General features: G+C 35.1%; 2 protein-coding genes across 2 annotated transcripts; both read right to left on the bottom strand.

Moving 5' to 3' along the window:
- Nucleotides 1-3802: 3802 nt before the first annotated feature.
- Nucleotides 3803-5161, bottom strand: LOC106550515 (olfactory receptor 14C36-like). Its single transcript, XM_014068445.2, has 2 exons — nt 5141-5161; nt 3803-4717 (listed from the first exon to the last, which is right to left on the bottom strand). The coding sequence occupies exons 1-2, from the start codon at nt 5159-5161 to the stop codon at nt 3803-3805; spliced, it is 936 nt and encodes a 311-aa protein (XP_013923920.2).
- A 5604-nt stretch (nt 5162-10765) lies between these two features.
- On the bottom strand, nt 10766-15244 carry LOC106550516 (olfactory receptor 5G29-like). Its single transcript, XM_087711949.1, has 2 exons — nt 15227-15244; nt 10766-11680 (listed from the first exon to the last, which is right to left on the bottom strand). Exons 1-2 carry the CDS (start codon nt 15242-15244, stop codon nt 10766-10768), a joined length of 933 nt encoding a protein of 310 aa, XP_087568075.1.
- Nucleotides 15245-18493: the final 3249 nt, after the last annotated feature.

Raw genomic sequence — 18493 nt, 5'->3', positions numbered from 1 at the left:
CCTTCACCAATGTTATTGTTACTGCTGATGCATATAAATCCCAATCTGAAATGTGATTTTTATTATCTATGATTTGTTTATTATTATATTTATAGCTACTATTGGTAAAGTATCAGTCAAAGTAATTCAAAGTAATTGGGTGTGCATAGTATGTTCCTTCATCCGATGCCATTGTAATTTTATTTGTAAGTTGAAAACTACCTGTAGATAAACTTTTGAAAAGAAATGCATTGGGTTGTGCAGATCATGACTGAATAGTATCAGAAAATCTGAAGATTTCCAAACAGGACTTTATAAAGGAGATAGTGCTATGTTTGACATGACATGATGCTGTCTCCTGTAGTTAGATGAAATATAATTAAAGAGATTTGCCATTTTCACTAAAACCTTAACAATGCAAATTAACCAATCCTTTGATCTCCCTGTGAAAGTTTTTTTTTATCAGGGCCTAGTAATCTTGTGAACTTGTAAATCAATACAAATAGTACTCAATTTACAATCATTCATTTTGTGACTATTTAAAGTTGTAACAGCATTAAAAAAGGGGGATTTAAAATATTTTTATACAATGGTTGCCAAATCCCCATTATCACATAATTAAAATTCAGAGACTTGGCAACTGGCATGTATTTATGATGGCTGCAGCATCCTGAGGACATGTGATCACCTTTTGCAACCTTTTGACAAAGAAAAGTTTGTCAAATTTTATTGTTAATCTTAATTGGGTTTGTTTTTTGCATACTTTATCTAATTTTTTAAAACTTTTGTAATATGTATTTTTTTAAGGTTGTACACTGCCCTGAATCCTTTGGGAGAAGGGCAGCATATAAATCCAAAAAAACAAACAAACAAAGTTAATAGGGAAGCCAGATTCACTTAATAACTGTGTTATTAACTTAACAGTTGAAGTAATTCACTTGACAACTGTGGCAAGAAAGGTAATAAAATGGGGGAAAACTCACTTAACAAGTGATTTATTTAGCAACAGAAATATTGTTGTCATAAGTCAAGGACTACCTATAACTATAAGTAAAGATTTAAAATAATTGAGATGCTGTATTTCAAATGCTCATTACAATCTTTTGTTTTAAATTGCCCATGAGTAAATATCAAGAAAGAGGTGCTGCTGGAAAGAATATTAAAAACAGTAGAATGCAGGAGGGGGAATCAAGATAAAAATAAAGCCATGACTTAATAGCCATCCATCAACATCCCTATCAACATCTAGAAAGCCACTACAACAGATACCATATATACAGCACACAGAGAACATGCCCAAAACACACAAAACCTCTGGTCCTGGTAACCGATTCAGATTGGATCCTGCAACGTTATCCTAGGATACATATATTCACCTTAATTTGTAAAACGGGAGAGTGGCTATTTCTAAATGGGAAATAATTATTTCATTCAGCTTCAGAAATTATCAGAGTTAATTCACCCAATCACAAAAGCATCCCTATAGGAAGACATTAGATTAAGAAATTTTAGATATTAGGTGTAAAAGGTAAGTAGGGTTTATCTCTGACATTTATTTTGCTCTTGTTCTAAGGTGAAGGCAGGTTAAATTGTTTTTCCTTTAACAGACAAAATTTGGATGATAACATAAAGATCAGTCAGTTTTATTGACAGTATTAATATGAAGTTGGTTTTTCTTCTTTGGCTTGTTAGATCATCTTGTGAATGTAGTGTCATATCCAAGCAAAGGTTGTCAAAATAGAATTGTTATATCCAGTTCTTACCTTCAGAGAGGTTGGCATTTTATGTCGAGTGCATAGCATCAGTCTGATACAATGGCAGTTCTCTCTTCTTGAGTTATGTAACATCCAAATTCTTATCCCAATATTATTCTTCACTTTAAAAAAATCTATGTGTGGATCTTTTCTACCATGCTGAGAATACTCAGTAGAGAAAGGAAAAAGGTATTTTCCACTTGTATCCCCCACCTCATTGTTATTTATGTATTCCTTGGCAATAGTATCTTGGCTCATTTGATATTACCTCTTAATTCTTCATCCAGGCTGCTATATGCTCTCATGTTTTCACTAATAAATCCAATATTCTACAGCATGAGGAACAAAAATGTCAAATTGGAAATTTGGGAATTGCTTCGTTCCAAAAGATGTAGCTAGAAGAAACAAAGATTATTTTAATCTTTGCCAATGCTGTCACATGGCCTTAACACTGATTGAAAAGGATCCAGATAATCTATTTCATCCAATGCCCCCTGAAACTAGCACCATCTATGGATTCACCAGCCTTCTCTAAAACAGGGAAGTTGGTTACCAGCAAATTTTCCTAACAAAGTTGGACTCAGGGATTGCCTCCTAAGAAAAGGCTATAACATTGTCTTCTTCAAAGGAGACAGCATCACCTCCTCCCACAATGGGGCACTAATCACTGCTTAGACCAGTGGTAGTCATCCTGGTCCCTAGTGCCCACTAGTGGGCGTTCCAGCTTTCATGGTAGGTGGTAGGCATTTGCTGTAACTCTGCTTTATAAATTTTATAAAGTAAAGTTACTTCCCTACTTTATAAATCACCATTACTGTGGAACTGGTGGGTGGTTAGAAAATTTTACTACTAACAGAGATACAAAAGTGGGCGGTAGGTATAAAAAGGTTTACTACCCTTGGCTTAGACCAACTGTATGCCACTCCTGGGAAGGCCTTAACTAATATGTTTTCTGTAAAATAAATTTGCTTTATGATCAAAAGGAATTAATACTACAGTCTTTAAGACAGCCTTTCACCAACTCAAAGGAGCAGCTAATTATTCCAAAAGAGATCATGTCAATTTTATACATTTATTTCTTGTTTTAATAAAAGTGCATTCACATCTTAGATCCCACTTAATATTGGAGAACTTGAGAGATTGCAATGACTTCAGAATCAGAGAGCTTAAAGTTCTACATAAATTTTAACAACAGCTACATTGAAACTAAAGTGTGTCACAATAATAAGTTTACAAAAGGAAGCTTAGGCAAGTATATATACCCACCTGACATTTTAAACTGAGCCTATCTGTAGTATAAATATATATTTCATCAGTAAAAGAATCAATTACCTTTTTCCCAGTTCTTCTCAGTTATCTTGACAGACTTGAACACCTGGCCCTATCTAACAAAATGAAACTCAATGTAGAGAAAAGTCGTACATTTAGGCAAGAAAATAAAAAATACACACACAAACTGGGGGAAACCAGGATTAATAGCAGTAACTGTGAGAGGGATATTGGAGTCTTTGTGAACAACCAATTAAATATGAGCCAACAGTGTGCAGCGACAACCAAAAAAGCCAATGCTATCCTAAATTGCATTAACAGAGGGATACAATAAAGATATTAATACCAATAATAAATATAAAGCCTTAGTAAGACCTCATCTAGAATACTGCATTTAGTTTTGGTCACCACACTATAAAAATGTTAAGAGAGTGCAGAGAAGAGCAACCAAGATGATTATGAAATCGGAGGCTAAAACATATGATGAATGGTTGCAGGAACTGGGAACTGGGCATGGCTAGTCTAGTGAAGAGAAGGACCAGAGGAAACATGACAGCAGTGTCCCAATATTTGAGGGGCTGCTGAGAGGAAGGGGTTAAGGCTGTGACTCAGGATATGGAATTATACTTTGTCACCTTCCCATGTGGTAGCATTGATCTGGCAGGATATGATTAGTAGCTATCTCTATCTTAACTGTGTTTCCATTTATAATTGCTTTCCCTTCCTGAGAAAACTGAAGGCAAAAAACATAAAAAGCTCAATGCAATAGAATCAAATAAAAAACATGAGTGAACAAAATGTCAGAATTTCCACAGTTTAGCTAGGGCAAGTATGATATTCTTATTTCTTATGCTATAGATGATTGGATTGAACAGGGGTGGAAGTAAGGAATATAGGACAGTGAATACTAAATCTAAGTAAGATGTGGTGTTAGTGGGTGGTCTCAGGTAGGTCGAGCATGAAGTTACCAAAAGAATACAAAAGATTATCAGGTGTGGAAGACAAGTAGAAAAGGTCTTCTGCCTTCCTTTCACAGAAGGGATTCTCAGCACCACCTTGAAGATCATAACATAGGAGATGATAATAAAAATAGAACAACCAAGTCCTGCAGTTATACTAATTCCAAGCAATCCAATTTCAAGTAGATTGAAATCAAAGCAGGCAAGATTTAGCAAGTGTGGAATTTCACAGAAAAACTGGTTGACAACATTAGAACACAAAGGGATGTAAAAAGTTCCAGTGGTGTGCAACATTCCATAGAGTATACCTGTAACCCACACCAGAATCACTATTTTGATGCAGACTTTCCAATTCATCAACAATTCATAGTACAGTGGACGGCAAATGGCAACATACCGATCATATGCCATGACTGTCAGGAGGGACAATTCAAATGCTTCAAAGGAGATAAAGAGAAAAATTTGAGCAACACAACCAAAGTAAGAGATTTGTCTGGTGCCCATAAGAGAATTTATCATGGATTTGGGGACAATGACTGAAACAATGCCCAGGTCTTGCAAAGCCAAATTCATTAGGAAGAAATACATGGGGTTGTGCAGTTGATGGTCAAAAGCTATTACAGTGATGATGAAAAGATTTGTCATTGCTGTTGCCAGGTATAATATGAAGAATAAGAAGAAATGTAGAAGCTGCAGGTTACGATCTTTGGAAAATTCCAGGAGCAGAAAATAAGGAACAGTAGTTTGATTCTCCATTATTAATTTATGACATACCAACAAGGAAGGACAAGGAAACACATTAGAGGAAAGGCAAGGACCTATGGCATGTATGGTATTTTGATTTCCAAAAAGACATGATACAAAGCTAGAAAATCTGCACTTACTAAACACTGTTACACTGAAGCTTGAAGATGGAATTTCTCTAATTGCATAAGGAAGTATAACATACATCTGACTCACTCACACTTCCCCACCACTCTATCAGAACATATCCTTCGATCCCATCTCAACCCGTCTCAACTGTCAGTACCTAACCTTCCATCTTCCTACCATCAGAACTTATGAAGCTTCTTGGATTAGAAGTGAAACATTTTCTTCTTCCTCAAGGAAAAAAACAATCCAGTTGCCTTTTGAAGAAATGAAAAAAGCTCCTTTGAGAATCTCTTTAAATATGCCTTAGTTTTGTTGCTTCAGATTCATATAAAATTCTGTCCTCACACAAATAGATTCTCATTACTTTGATTCATAATATTTTTAATTTGAGTCCAAATTTCTGAAAAAAAAACATATAACATTTTATGTTGTAGGAAAGCATATGTTATCTTTTCTTTAAATTCTCTTTCCAATGTTGACAATATAAATTGAGTCTAACAAATAGTCGAGTCAGACATGTTTAATTAAATGACAATTTGACCGAGAAAACAGGATATGGCTTTGCTGTTAAATGTTTAGTCAACAAATCACTTACTACTTGTATTCTTAGAATTTGAGTCTTCTGCTGCATATTCTTTACACCATATAGTATAGGTGCAGTATTGGATAAATACTATCAAACTTCTGTTGGATACAGATGTGCAAATAAATGAGTGGAAAAAATTAGATGTATAGTTAGCAAACTGATTAATCAGTTAATTGTTTCCCTCAAGGTCTAATTATACAGTATAATACAACACAATCAAAATGAGACACAATGTTAATACTAGTATCTTATTAACATAATTAGCAATAGCTTCTGCTATCTATATTCAGATATGAATTAAGTGAAGATAGGATATGTGTGAGCATGTTTTAGAGCAATCTCATTGCTAATATATTTTACCGATAGGCTACAATAGAATGTTGCACATCTAGTACGTCTCTCTCCTTTGCCCCAATAAATCAGGTTTTAATTATTCTGAGTCTCTTCTTAATGCCATAACCCTTCCCAGATTTTAAGGAATGATTTCCCACTCTTTATTTACACAATGATTTCTTAATATTTACTTCAAAGCCATTTCCTTGATTTTTTACAATGCTATATCAAAGCCATCTGAACTGCTTTCTACCTAGTGATTTAGGTATCAGTGAGTTCCATCACTTAGTCACATAATGTGAATAGATCTTTTGAATACTGGTAATTTTAAAAGTTGATGTTTTGATTTCTAGCATGCTGCTTCCTTTCTTTTCTGGTAATACTTGTTATTATTTTATATACAACAATGCGAAATTACACATGTCATTTTTTTAGTTCAACTGTATTTAGTTTTTTAAATTTATATGCACTGAATTTTTTCTCAAGAACCTAAGATGTCATAATGTAGTAGTATAATAGTGTATATGTGCCTCCAAATGATGTGACCTTTTGAAATTGACAGATGGAAATTTTGTCAATGTGCATATTTTTTAAGTGCTGTCAGATTTTATTTGTTACGGCATCCAATGTGAAGATAACCAGTTGCCTCATATCACAATCTTTCAATTTCAGTTTCAGATTTTGCTATTTTATGATCTATTTCAATTGTTAGTCTTCTGTTCTATTATTTTTTGGTATTTACATATCAATTATCCATACTTTGCTCTCTTCAATCACAATTGCATAGCATGTTATGAGCCAAGACTTTTATCAATTTGTATTTGGAAATCCCACAATATTTTAATCCGGACATTTTTCACTACTTTTTTCCAACTCTACTTTTTCACCATTCTTTCATTATAGGCACATAATATTTTTTATAAATATTCCAGTGAATAATTTTGATGATAGTATTATGTTATATTGTAAGCTGCCAGAGTCACGTCCTGGTGAGTTTGGTGGCAAACAAATGAAACAAACAAACAAATATCTCTCCCCCGCTATATGAGGTTTAAAACTCACAGTCCCCTGTTTTTTAGGCCTTCACCTTAACTATTTCATCAAATGGAAACTCATTAGTTAAGTCATTATTAGGCACAATTTTTTAAAGCATGTTTGAAGATTTATCACAATATGCTTTCAGTTTTTCTAAAATTTCACTATTAAGGCTCCCAGATGGTTACTGATAGCTTGGTTCATGCAATGATCTTAACTTCATTCATGGAAATGAAGATGTCCTCAGCTTTGAAGGAGCTAGTGGTAGGCCCACTACTCAAGGAAGTATCTCTGACCTAATGGTCTTGGACAATTACCATCCTGAGTCCCCTTCGGGGGAAAAGGGTGGCATATAAATGAAATAAACTTAACTTAACTTAACTTCCCTTTTTGAGAAGATTGCTGAGAAGATTGACTGGCTTGGTGAGCTCAGACAAGGAGACTGGCAACAATCAGCCTGCTCCAGGGTTGCCAAATGAATCATTGCATGGAGAACTCCCTTACTCTGACTCCTTTTGCCTTGCTTTGTCTTGCCATGCTGTGCCTTACCTTGCCTTGACTTATCTTGCCTCATCTGCTATTGTCTTGTCTTGCCTTGCCTTGCCTTACCCTTTTGTCTCATGCTTTGGGGAACCACTTAGTTGACAAACCTTTCCATGCATTAGACTCCAGATCAGTTTGACTCCTCTTGTGCCTGACTCTCTGAACTTGCAATACTTCATTTATGCAAGCGGATGGACTGGTGAAACCTTGGTTACTTTGTGTACATTAGCACATGGCTTTTTGTTGTGTGTTATACATAAAAGTTTTGCAACTGCCTCTTGAATGTATGTGTGGGCTTGGCCTGAGACAGGACACATCGAGCAATCTATAAGAGTCATTCTGTTTTTCTCTGAATATGAACAGGCTTGGTTGCCCTTTCACCTCAGTACAAAGGCTTAACTTGAAGAGAAGAGAGCAGTGCAAAGGCACTCTGTAAGGAGCTGTACTCTTTCTATTGAGCAATGGTACTATCTCTACTTAAGTAGAGTAGCAAATTCAAGCCTTTATTTTGGCAACAACCATCTGCTTACTGAGATTCATAAATAATGATTCTGAATGGATTCATTCCCTTCTATACATGGATGTAGAAGACATTAACAGTGGGTTGAAGTGAATTGAATTGAAAAGGTTGCTTTTCTATAGGACTAAAATTTGAAATGAAGACCTACCCCATTCTCATCCATGGTTGTCTGGAAGGCTCTTTATGTTTTGTAGTATACTTACTTGGAATTGTCATTCCAAAATATGTAATTAAAATGCCATTGCAAGGAAATTGTCATACGTTGTATCCATGGCAAAATGTATCAGGGAAAAAAGAGAAATATTACTTTAAAACTGGAGAGCTAAATATAACTTTGAAATCTTTCCACATTTTTCTAGGATTGCAATAAAGTTGTTTGTGAAAATGTCTTCTTTAAAAACAGTAAGTCACCTTGATGCTTCAGTGAGAGGTTGAAAGAAAATCAAAGTTGATGACATTTATTTCTAGTTACCAATCAATGTTAGTAACCTTTATTTATTTTCCTTTATGAGTAAAGACATAACTTTATAAAATAAAACAAAACCCAGAGAGATATACATCAAAATGCCTTATTTTATTTCAAGTTGATTTTGTAGGTAGATCAATATAATTTAAGTAGCATTATTCTGAAATGATAAACTGAGCATTTTTATAGTGTTATCTTTCTTTCAGTTTAGGGAGAATGGGAACAGTATATGAATATATTCTGACACTTACTTATTCAGTAATGATTATGAGCAATTAAACTTTATTTTCTAATAATCTACAAGCTATTGATATGGAGTATAATTTTGGGATACATCAATCAAACTCATGGTTATTTTCACAGTATTAATTAGCTTTCTCCCATGCTCTCCCCTCAGATAAATTTCTAATTAGGAAACTTCATTTATGTTGACATTATCCTTAATATCATAATTAGATGAAGGAATAAATTTAAAGAGAGATAGACAGATTTTTCTAAATTTAATGCTCCATATTCAAAAATTATATTTTAGGATGACCTTTCATAGTTAGATTTATTGCCTGAATTTATTATGCTGCAAAATTAACAAATCACTCACATATCAAACAGAGATGCTCCTAAAGTCACTTGTGAATAAGAGACTTCTTGCACAATAGCAAGTTTTGAACAGTAATGCAATTTCTCAATGTCATTCCTAGTATTTTCCCTCTTCATAATTAAGTCTGAAGAGAAATAAAAAAGGAAATGGAAAACATGAGATTATGCTTATATTTCATTGGGGAAAAGCTGAAGAAAACCAAGAAAGGAATGATGGAGTATTGAAGAAAAGTAATTTGTCACTTGATGTACATCAATTTGATACAATTATTAGTACTTTAAGAATAATATTTTGTTTCCCAGTGAGTTCAAGGATTGGTTAAATTTAGATGGCATCTAACATGGATGGCTAGGGTAACTAAAATGTTGGAAATTTAATCTAAAGATGGGCACACTTTATCATATGTGATGGACTTGTGCCAAGACAACCCCCCAAAATGGGCAAAAATATCTAGACTAGAAAAAATAATAGAGAAACATGTATATTTTAAACCTGAACTATTTTTATTAGGGATGATATCAGAAAAAATTGATAAGAGACTATGTATTTAGTATTATATGTTTTAAGAGCAGCGAGGATCACTTTCACACAATATTGGAAAGAGGAAGAAACACCTCAGGATGATGAGATAATTAAGAAGATAATTATAATTAAGAAGACTCTGCAGAAATGGACAGACTTACATTGAAAATCAAACACAAAGAAGATAGAATATTATCAAACTCAGAATTTATTTTACCAGTGGTTGGAAAAAAGCGGTGTAGAGGAAGAATTGCATTTGTATTGTTAAGCAAATTAAATATTCAGAAAACATGATGTTTATTAAGGACTAAGGAATATAATTAATATAAAAGTAATATTTTTTTTTAAAAAAAAGGATTTGGTACATTTCTATTGTTAACATTTTTGACAAAGTTTTGCTTCACTTCAATTATGTTTTATATTGTTACAGGGGACAGTATTATGTCTCCATAGTGCCCTGCTGGGTCCCTTGGGCCTACTTCTGACCAGAATGGGTTTCCACAGCTCTTGGGCCTATTTCTTTCCTTGCAGCACCTCACACACATTTGGCCCTCCCTCATGCCATCATGTCTTGCACTGTTTACCTCTTTTTAAGATTATCTTTCAGAAAGCAGTCTATGCTTCATGCAACCTTCCTATATAGAAGCTGCTTTGTGCCACACCAAACAGGTGCCATTTTGGAAGTTGCTAAATCCTAGCAGTCCTGAAAATTAGTGCCCATCCCAGGATTGCATGGAATAGCTATTGTGTAGAAAGTTCATCTACTGCTTCTCTTTCCAAAAGGTGAACTTTGTAAACTTTCTTTTGGAAAGAGAAACATTCAAAGTAATTCATAGCCATCATATTAAACTGCTTGGTGCCTTCTCAGAAATAAATGCCATTTTGGGAACAGTTGCAATACTTGCAAACCAATCTTCTGGGTTACATATTCATAATTTTCTATATGTTAATAAAAGCCACTCAGATAAAGCACGATGGATCTTTATGGAAAATAAAATAATAACCTTGGCCTCTATCGATAATCCAAAAGTTAATAAATAAATAAAAACTCCCTTTCCGGTTGAAGATGAATGATAGATTGCTAATCCAGGTTACTGTTCTATGAATTCTTGTGAAACAAATGAAAATGTCTGAAGAAGACAGGTGAATGTTTCTGTTATCTATCACAATTTTAAAAACAAATATGGAAGCTATTTCCATTATTAGTTACATTACATTATTACAAATAATCACAGAGAAAACCTCTCAGTGATTTTCCTTGCATCTATTATTTTTATGATTTTGTGTGGACTCAACTTTCAAAAATTTGTAAAATTTAAAACTTACATTTATGACCTCCTCTTTGCAAGAACTTTGTAAAGAGCCCCTTGCACTTCCTTGTTTCGAAAGCTGTAGATCAAGGGATTGAGGAATGGTATAATTATGGTATATAAAATTGAAATTAGGGGGTTTTCTGTTATGGAGTGAGCAGAGGAAGGCCTTATGTAGGTGTACATCAGAGTGCCATAAAAGATGCTCACCACAGTGAGATGTGATCCACAGGTGGAAAATGCCTTCATCCTACCATGAGCAGTGTGGATTTTGAGGACAGAGGAAACAATGAAAACATAGGAAAGAAGGGTTAGGCTAAATGACACAATCATAATACCACCAGAGATGGTGAAGGTCACCATCTGGCTAACAAATATATTAGAACAAGATAAGTGTAGTAAGGGAGGAATGTCACAGAAAAAGTGATTTATTTTATTAGAATGGCAGAAATGAAGGGAAAAGACCATGGCTGTATTAATAGTGGAATTGAAGTGGCCAATAATCCAGGAGGTTGCCAACAAACGTCGGCGTACTGTTTGGTTAATGAACAGAGTGTAGTGCAAGGGGTGACAAACAGCTACATAACGATCATATGCCATAGCTGAGAGAAGAACACATTCTGTGCTCCCAAAAGTACCAAAGAAATACAATTGTAAAGCACACCCTATGTAGGAGATGGTCTTGTCCCCTGACAAGAGGTCCCATAGCATTTTAGGAGCAATAGTGGAAGTGCAGCAGATCTCCACAAAAGAGAGATTGCCAAGGAGAAAGTACATAGGAGTTTGGAGATGCTGATCTATAATGATCAATGTAATGATGGATAGATTCCCTCCTAATGTTAACAAATAGATAAACAGTCCTATGACAAAAAGAAGATTCTGGTTATTTTGGTCAATAGAAAAACCCATCAAGAGAAATCCTGTAACACTTGTCTGGCTTTGATTTTCTGTTGGCCTGGCATCCATCTTTAATCATATTATTGAAGCTTTGGGATTTTGAAGATTTCTTGGGTGTTTAATCAGCCAATGCTGGTAATTCCAAGGAATGCCAAGGTTAAAAAAATATCATCAGTCCATAGTGATTTTTATAAATCCATTTTGTGTAATTGCTTCCTTTTACACCAATTTCAGAAGTAGCAAACCTAGATCAGGATAAAAAGTTAGCTGTAGTGAGTTGGTGGCCACTGGCTAATTTCCATTAGAACATTGAAGCCTCCTGCTTTTGGGGATTCTTGCCAAGAATGATATACTTCAAACTAATTAGATATGTGGTTTCTTATGTTCTTGATCAACAATGCCAGTCACTAACTGTGAGGATGGAGCTCCTTTTATTAAATCAAATCACTAATTCTCAGTTGTATGATATCTTATAGTGATCATGAAGATAATAAAACTTTTTAACATGGGACTTGTTTTACCATTGGCTAACTAACAGAAAGAGAGGTTAGAAATTAAAAAAAATTAAAAGGATAAGTATATATTGAAAACATTTTAAGATTGATAAGCTAATCATATTACTATGGAATTAATATTGATATGTATATTATGATTATGATACACACACATATATATTAATAAAATAAATATTTAAAAAGGTAATGGAGGAATGGAATTATTAGACTTCCCTGAAAAGTAGTAAATACAAATACAGGAAGAAATAACAATATGAGAAACAAAAATGATTTCCAATATTCCAGTTGCCAGAATGATTACTACACATCTTAAAAATTGATTTCAGATTCCTAGAGTGCTACAGTGGACATTGTTCAAGAGCCAATTGAAAGGTAGAAACAAAAAGGAAATTGAATGCTACCATTCAGAACAAGAAGTCTAAAATTTTCCTTAAAAATGGGATACCTACCATGGAGGTATTTTGTATTAGATGAGTACACAGATACATTAAGGTTGTGATGAGCTTGTGGAGATTAAATCTAAATTTATTTTGAAATTCCAAAATCTTTATTTATTTAAATGCAATAGTAGAAAATATAGGTAGCTCAGGATTGAAATACTGGATTGTTGTAATCAAGTGTTACTTGTAATTACTTTTTTTCACTGTCATCTTACCTTTGTGCACAAACTCATTTGATGCTACTTCACTCCTGTGAGTTTAACTGCTAGTTGCCCCTATAAAAGGAAGAACAGTGCTATAAGATTATTTTCAAGTGTTTCTTAGAACCTCCTTTATAATCCGGTTAGCTTAAAGTCAGTCCTATTATATTCATACAATATTCTTTCTACTTGTCACCAGCTATATCTGTGGTACATTGTTATGCAGCTTAAATTTTGAGTTGGTGATTTTGAGTTGTGATTTATGTTCTCAACCTCTGATCCACAGATCCCTGCAGGGCTGCAACATCATTACAGGGGCTCTGTGAAGGTTGAAGAAATCTTGAGGTAAGTCTTGGGGGCATAAAAGTTATTTAAAGGGGTCTGTGATGAAGAAAAGGTTGAGAACCACTGATCTACAGCTCATCTAGAACAGATCACAATAGCCACATTGACTCCAATGAGTGGGAAAGTTGGTTCTCAGATGAATTCTGGTGTTAAAGGTTAATTCAAGAATTGAGAAAGCTGAAATTTGTGGCACTGGGCAATCTATATTGTGACTGAAAATCAAGCTGCACAAATATTGCCAAATAATGAATGTTTTGGATAACACTTCATTTTCTGTGTTGTGCACTGCCTACTACTATTTGCTTGCCTCTAAAAGAAAATTGGTTGATTGCATTCACTTCAAAACAGTCTACTGTAACCAATGATTCATATTTTTAGATGTACAGTAAGTATATTTTTAGTTCTCTGAAATTATATTTCTGTCTGCCCTTCCTTTGCTGATCTGGGAAAAGATTTTTCTCTGAGTGGGCTTATGAAATAATGACTTTCTTCTTGCTTTAATCTCCACTGAAGTTACATTAAAATATTCTGAAAGAAAAGCAAAAATAGTGTTATTGATATGATCAAATCAGAAAAATAAAGATCCTATTTTTTTTCTCTCTTCCACACAAAACAAGCTGATCTTGTTGGATTATGTAATATTTTAGAAAATAGATCTTCAAAAAGAATTAAGTAACACTGAAGTTATAATACTCACTTACCGGTGGTCAATCTTATCAAATTCAGAGCCAGCTACTTCTAAGTAGAAATATCAGAATTAACCTGTAATTTATAACAGTGCAAATATGGCTTCATGATATCAGTTTCTTTAAATTTAACTATCAAATAGATTCTGCACTTTTATTTTTTTATGCTTTCCTTCTTATATCATTGAGAACTTTCATTTGCAATCATACTAAATTTCTATTATATGTACACTTATACATGGCTGTTATTCAAAGTTAACCTTCCCTGGGGTTACATGAAATAATTCCCACTGGACAAAAAACACTTGGGTTGTGATAATTGTTCCTGGATGAAAACAGTGAATGGAAACTAGAAATAGTCTATATTCATGGCTTTGAAAGCAACTATTTTGACAAGATGGAAAGGTTAATCAATAATAGCTTTAAACATAATAATATATTATACATGAATCATAGATCAGAGCTCATATAAACATAAAAGAATAAATATACACAATCAAACTCTTATAAGCTTACTAAAAGAATGAACTAAAATTTAAGAATATTTAAAGTTTAAAGGATGAGGTTTATGACTTATTCTGTAAAGCTTTCCTTCTTCAGTTGTGTAGCAGCAACCTGAGGTTACCATAGCTGCCTTTTATCTCCAGGCAACTGACATAAGAGTTCAGGCAGATACTATCAGCAGAACATCATAAAGGGCGACCTGTGGTCTCCATGCAAATAGTTTTATCTAAGTCTAGTTGAGCTAGCAGTTCAGCTAGCTCAACTGCTTATGTCAAGACTGAGAGTGAAAGTAATGTTTTATTCTGCATTGGTAGGACTTTGGATTATGCTAATTATTTATAGATCTCTTTTCTGAAGTTTTAGAATTTATCAATTACTGTAACTTTAAAAAAACAAATTTTAAAAGGGATATCGATTTTTTAGTTTGTGAAAGATCCTTTGAGAGAAAAATGAGGAGAAGCAGAACTTTCATCTACAGTGAAAAATTATTTTTATCCCTTTGATCATTTGTGTCTTGTAGTTGCTAACAAAAATGGGAATATAATAGGATTAAACAATACAAGACATTGCCCCTTTGTGGTAGCCTATTAAAATTAATGGTATTTTACTCATGAGAAAACTTAACTGAGTATGAATAAATCATAGTTATTTTCAGAATTGTATTAAATAATTACAATAACAAACTTCTACATATCTTAATTGATCTAAACTGAATAAGATTAATCCAGGAATTAATTTATAGATTTCAAAATTTAATATGTTATTAAATAGATTTTTGTAAAGATGTTCAGTTCTGAAATTCTTTGAAAAATGCAGCTTTTAAACTGTTAATTAGGGTAATTTGCTTTCCAAAACCTTGAATTACACCATTTTCCATGTTTTCGGCTTTTACTAAATTGCTAACTGCCATTAGTAAATTTCTAGAAGTTTCTAGAAATCCTTCTGAATTTCTATTATTCTATTATATCTTACAAGGTGTATATGTTTAATAAATAAATAACACACACACACACGCACACACACACACACACACATTTTTGATTGCTCTTTTTCCAAGTTTATTTTCTATGCGGTTACATGAAGAAATCCACCACCACCACCACCATAAATGTTGGTATCATTGGTGGATAGATGTGTGTCTAAAGAACATGGTGTTTCAATGTTTTAAAAGAGTATTCCACAAGTGTTCCAGAGGCCAGTTCCCCATTTGAAAATCTAGTGGTGAGTTAATGGAGATTTCCAGTTTGTGAAGATTTCAAGAATGAACAATTACATTTAGCAACTGGAATGCAGTTGCATGAATAGTAAGTAATTAAAAAAAGACACTAATACATGTTGCACTGGTTACCATTTCTGGGTGCAATTCAAGGTGCTAAAGTTGTATGTATTTGTGACCAGGTTATTTGGGAGAACATATTTTTCCAAGAGTCTCTTTCCACCCAATTTGATCCAGAATGTTAATACTGCAGATCTAATTAATTAAAGAATGTCAGCTGGTAGTGTCTAGAAGACAAATCCTCCGTATAACAATCCCTAGACTAATATATGTCTAGTATCTTTCAAATTGTAATCGTATCATGGTATCATGATTGTAATAATACTATCTTCTACTTGTAGTTTTAAAGATGGCAATCGACAGAAGTTATTTTGAGCTCTTTTACAATTCTAGCTCTTTCCCAGTATATCTTGGGTAAACTTTCAGAATAAAAATCACAATCATAAATGTCTAAAAAGAACTTAGAGTGGAGAAGTGCAGATTCTGGGATGAACAACCAGTGGCTGAGCAAAGGGAAGCTTAATGGCAGCAGCACCCAGAGTAACACAGAGCAACCAGAGAGAGTATAGCACCCATGACACTGTAGAGCAACCAGTGGTGGAGCCATGGCCAGCTGCAGGGCACAGAGCAACCAGAGGCAGAGTAGACCACTAGTGGCAGCAGTACCTAACCTTGCATCCAAGTAGGTCACTGTAGGACAAAATATTGGGGTTAAGAGGCCTAGATGCAAAACAATTTCTAAAGAGCAGCCTGAGAATTTCTGGTCCAGCAGTATTGCAAAGGAGGCTGTGCTGGCAAACTGGGAATGTGTGGAAAACAGAGTGACAACTGAAAATGGTAGCAATGTGGAAGAAGGTAAATTTCAGAACTCGCCAGGAGAGGAGCTAAAATAAGCATTACTTCAGCATGAAACTCCACAGGTTATATAGCTCTTCACCACTAACATATTTTAACTAAAAATTAAATAAAAATAGGTGTTCCAATTTTATAAAATGGTTAGATTTTTGAATGTTATAATTTTTAAATCTTATAATTTTTAATGTTTAGACTTTTATATCATTTTTTAAAAAAAATTGTAAATGTTTATTTATTTTCCACCCATATCAAAGCAAATGATTCTTCCAAAATGATTTAAATGGTAGGATAGAAGGGAAATTCATCAAATTTGAAGAGAACACATAGTTGGCAGGAATAGCCAACACTTTAGAAGATAGGTTTAAGATCTAGAAGGATCTTAACAAACTTGAAATTCAGTGGTGAAAAATGTTAAGGTTTTACACTTAGACAAAAAATGCACTGGTATAGAATGGGTGGTACCTGGCCCAGTAGCAATAAGTTTGAGAGGAAACTAGGAATCCTAGACAGCAGTGGTGGGTTTCATTTTTTTTAGAACCTATTCTGTAGGTGTGATCTGTTTTGTGGGAGTGGCTCGGTGGTCATGTGATCGGGTGGGCATGGCCAACTTATAAAATGTGGTGAAACTCACTTAACAATGCTCTTACTTAGCAACCAAAATGTTGACTCAGAAACTCTGGCATTTGAAGTGTGCAAGTCTTAAAGCTGTTACGTTACCAGACCCTTGCACCCCTAATCTTTTAGAAAAAAATCCAGGGATGTTCAAACTTGACAGCTTTAAGACTTGTGGACTTCAATTCCCAGAATTCCTCCTCCAGTCATGTTGGCTGAGGAACTCTGGCTTTTGAAGCACGCAAATCTTAAAGCTGCCAAGTTACAAGACCCTTGCACCCCTAACTCTTTACAACCCCCCCAAAACCTAAAACTTTATTTTTTAAAGCATTTTGTACCTGAGGAAAGTCAGAACAAGGTGCGCCAGCCACACACCACCTCCACTGATTTTGAAGTCTTTCTTCCATGCTGCCAAAACCCCCAGTGCTCTTCACCTGTGGTCACCCCTTCAACCTTCCATCTATGGAGGATATGGGGTGATCCTCCTGGAGGGAAAGCCAAGGGGCACTCCCCCCCGAATAGCACATAGGCTTAGGAAAGTGAGAGGGGAAAGGGGAGCTTCTCTTTTTTTCCGCTTCTCGGCCTGAAACAAAGCAGCGGTGAGGAAGGAGTCTCTGGTGGCTGTGGTAACAGAAGTGGCTATGGTGGCTGAAACACAATCCAGGGCAGTAAGTTCCAGGCTTTGGGCAGGAAGTCCTGTTGTGGACTTCAACTTGCAGAAATTCTCCTTCCCTCTCTCAGCTGTTATCGCTGGGGTTCTGCCAGGACAATCGAGATCTTGGGAGGGACATTTCCTCCCCCTCCAGACAGCCTATGCTGAAAATCAAGTGAGGGCGGGCTAGTTTGAATGCGAGTGAACAGGTAGTTTAGTGGCCCACCTTCTTTGCTCAGATGGGCAGAGAAAGAAAGGAGGCATGCGATAGCTGAGGGCATGGGCTCTTTGGAGGGGGGAGGAAGGTACTTTCCAAAGACCAGCTTCTTTCCTTCCCTTCTGTGGTTTGGAAAACAGATATTTTCACAGCAGCGGCAGAAGCACAATCCCAGGCAATTAGTTTCAGCTCTCCCTTCCCCAATAATGTCCTATTATTGCTGTAGGCACTTTTGCTGAATCCAGCATGGTGGCGGGACTTGCTATTGCTGAGAGCTTCGCTGGCAGCCACTTCTTGCCATCACCGCCACACTGGAAAGAAGCCGGCCTTTGAAAGAACCTTCCCTTCCCCTCCAGAGAGCCCATAACTGGAGAGAAAATTGGGTGGACTGGTTGGAATGCGGAGGAGTGGGCAGTTTGGGGACAGCACCTCATTTGCTCATTCAGGCAGGCAGAGAAAGAAAGGAGGCTTGTGATTAAGCATCCCTGTTACCAAGGGCGAAGGGGAACATCTTCGCCCTCAGCTATTGCATACCTCCTTTCTCCAC

The sequence above is a fragment of the Thamnophis sirtalis genome, unplaced genomic scaffold (assembly GCF_051295495.1).
Source record: "Thamnophis sirtalis isolate CommonGarterSnake01/CBP01778 unplaced genomic scaffold, rThaSir2_p1.2 scaffold_4, whole genome shotgun sequence".
In the NCBI taxonomy this organism is placed as follows: Eukaryota; Metazoa; Chordata; class Lepidosauria; order Squamata; family Natricidae; genus Thamnophis; species Thamnophis sirtalis.
This window is presented reverse-complemented; position numbering and strand designations above follow the sequence as displayed.

Coding starts and splice junctions, on each gene's coding strand:
- LOC106550515 (XM_014068445.2), bottom strand. CDS start 5,161: ATGAATCTGAAGCAACAAAAC. Junction 4,718..5,140: donor TGAATCTGAAGCAACAAAAC/TAAGGCATATTT, acceptor CATAAATTAATA/ATGGAGAATCAAACTACTGT.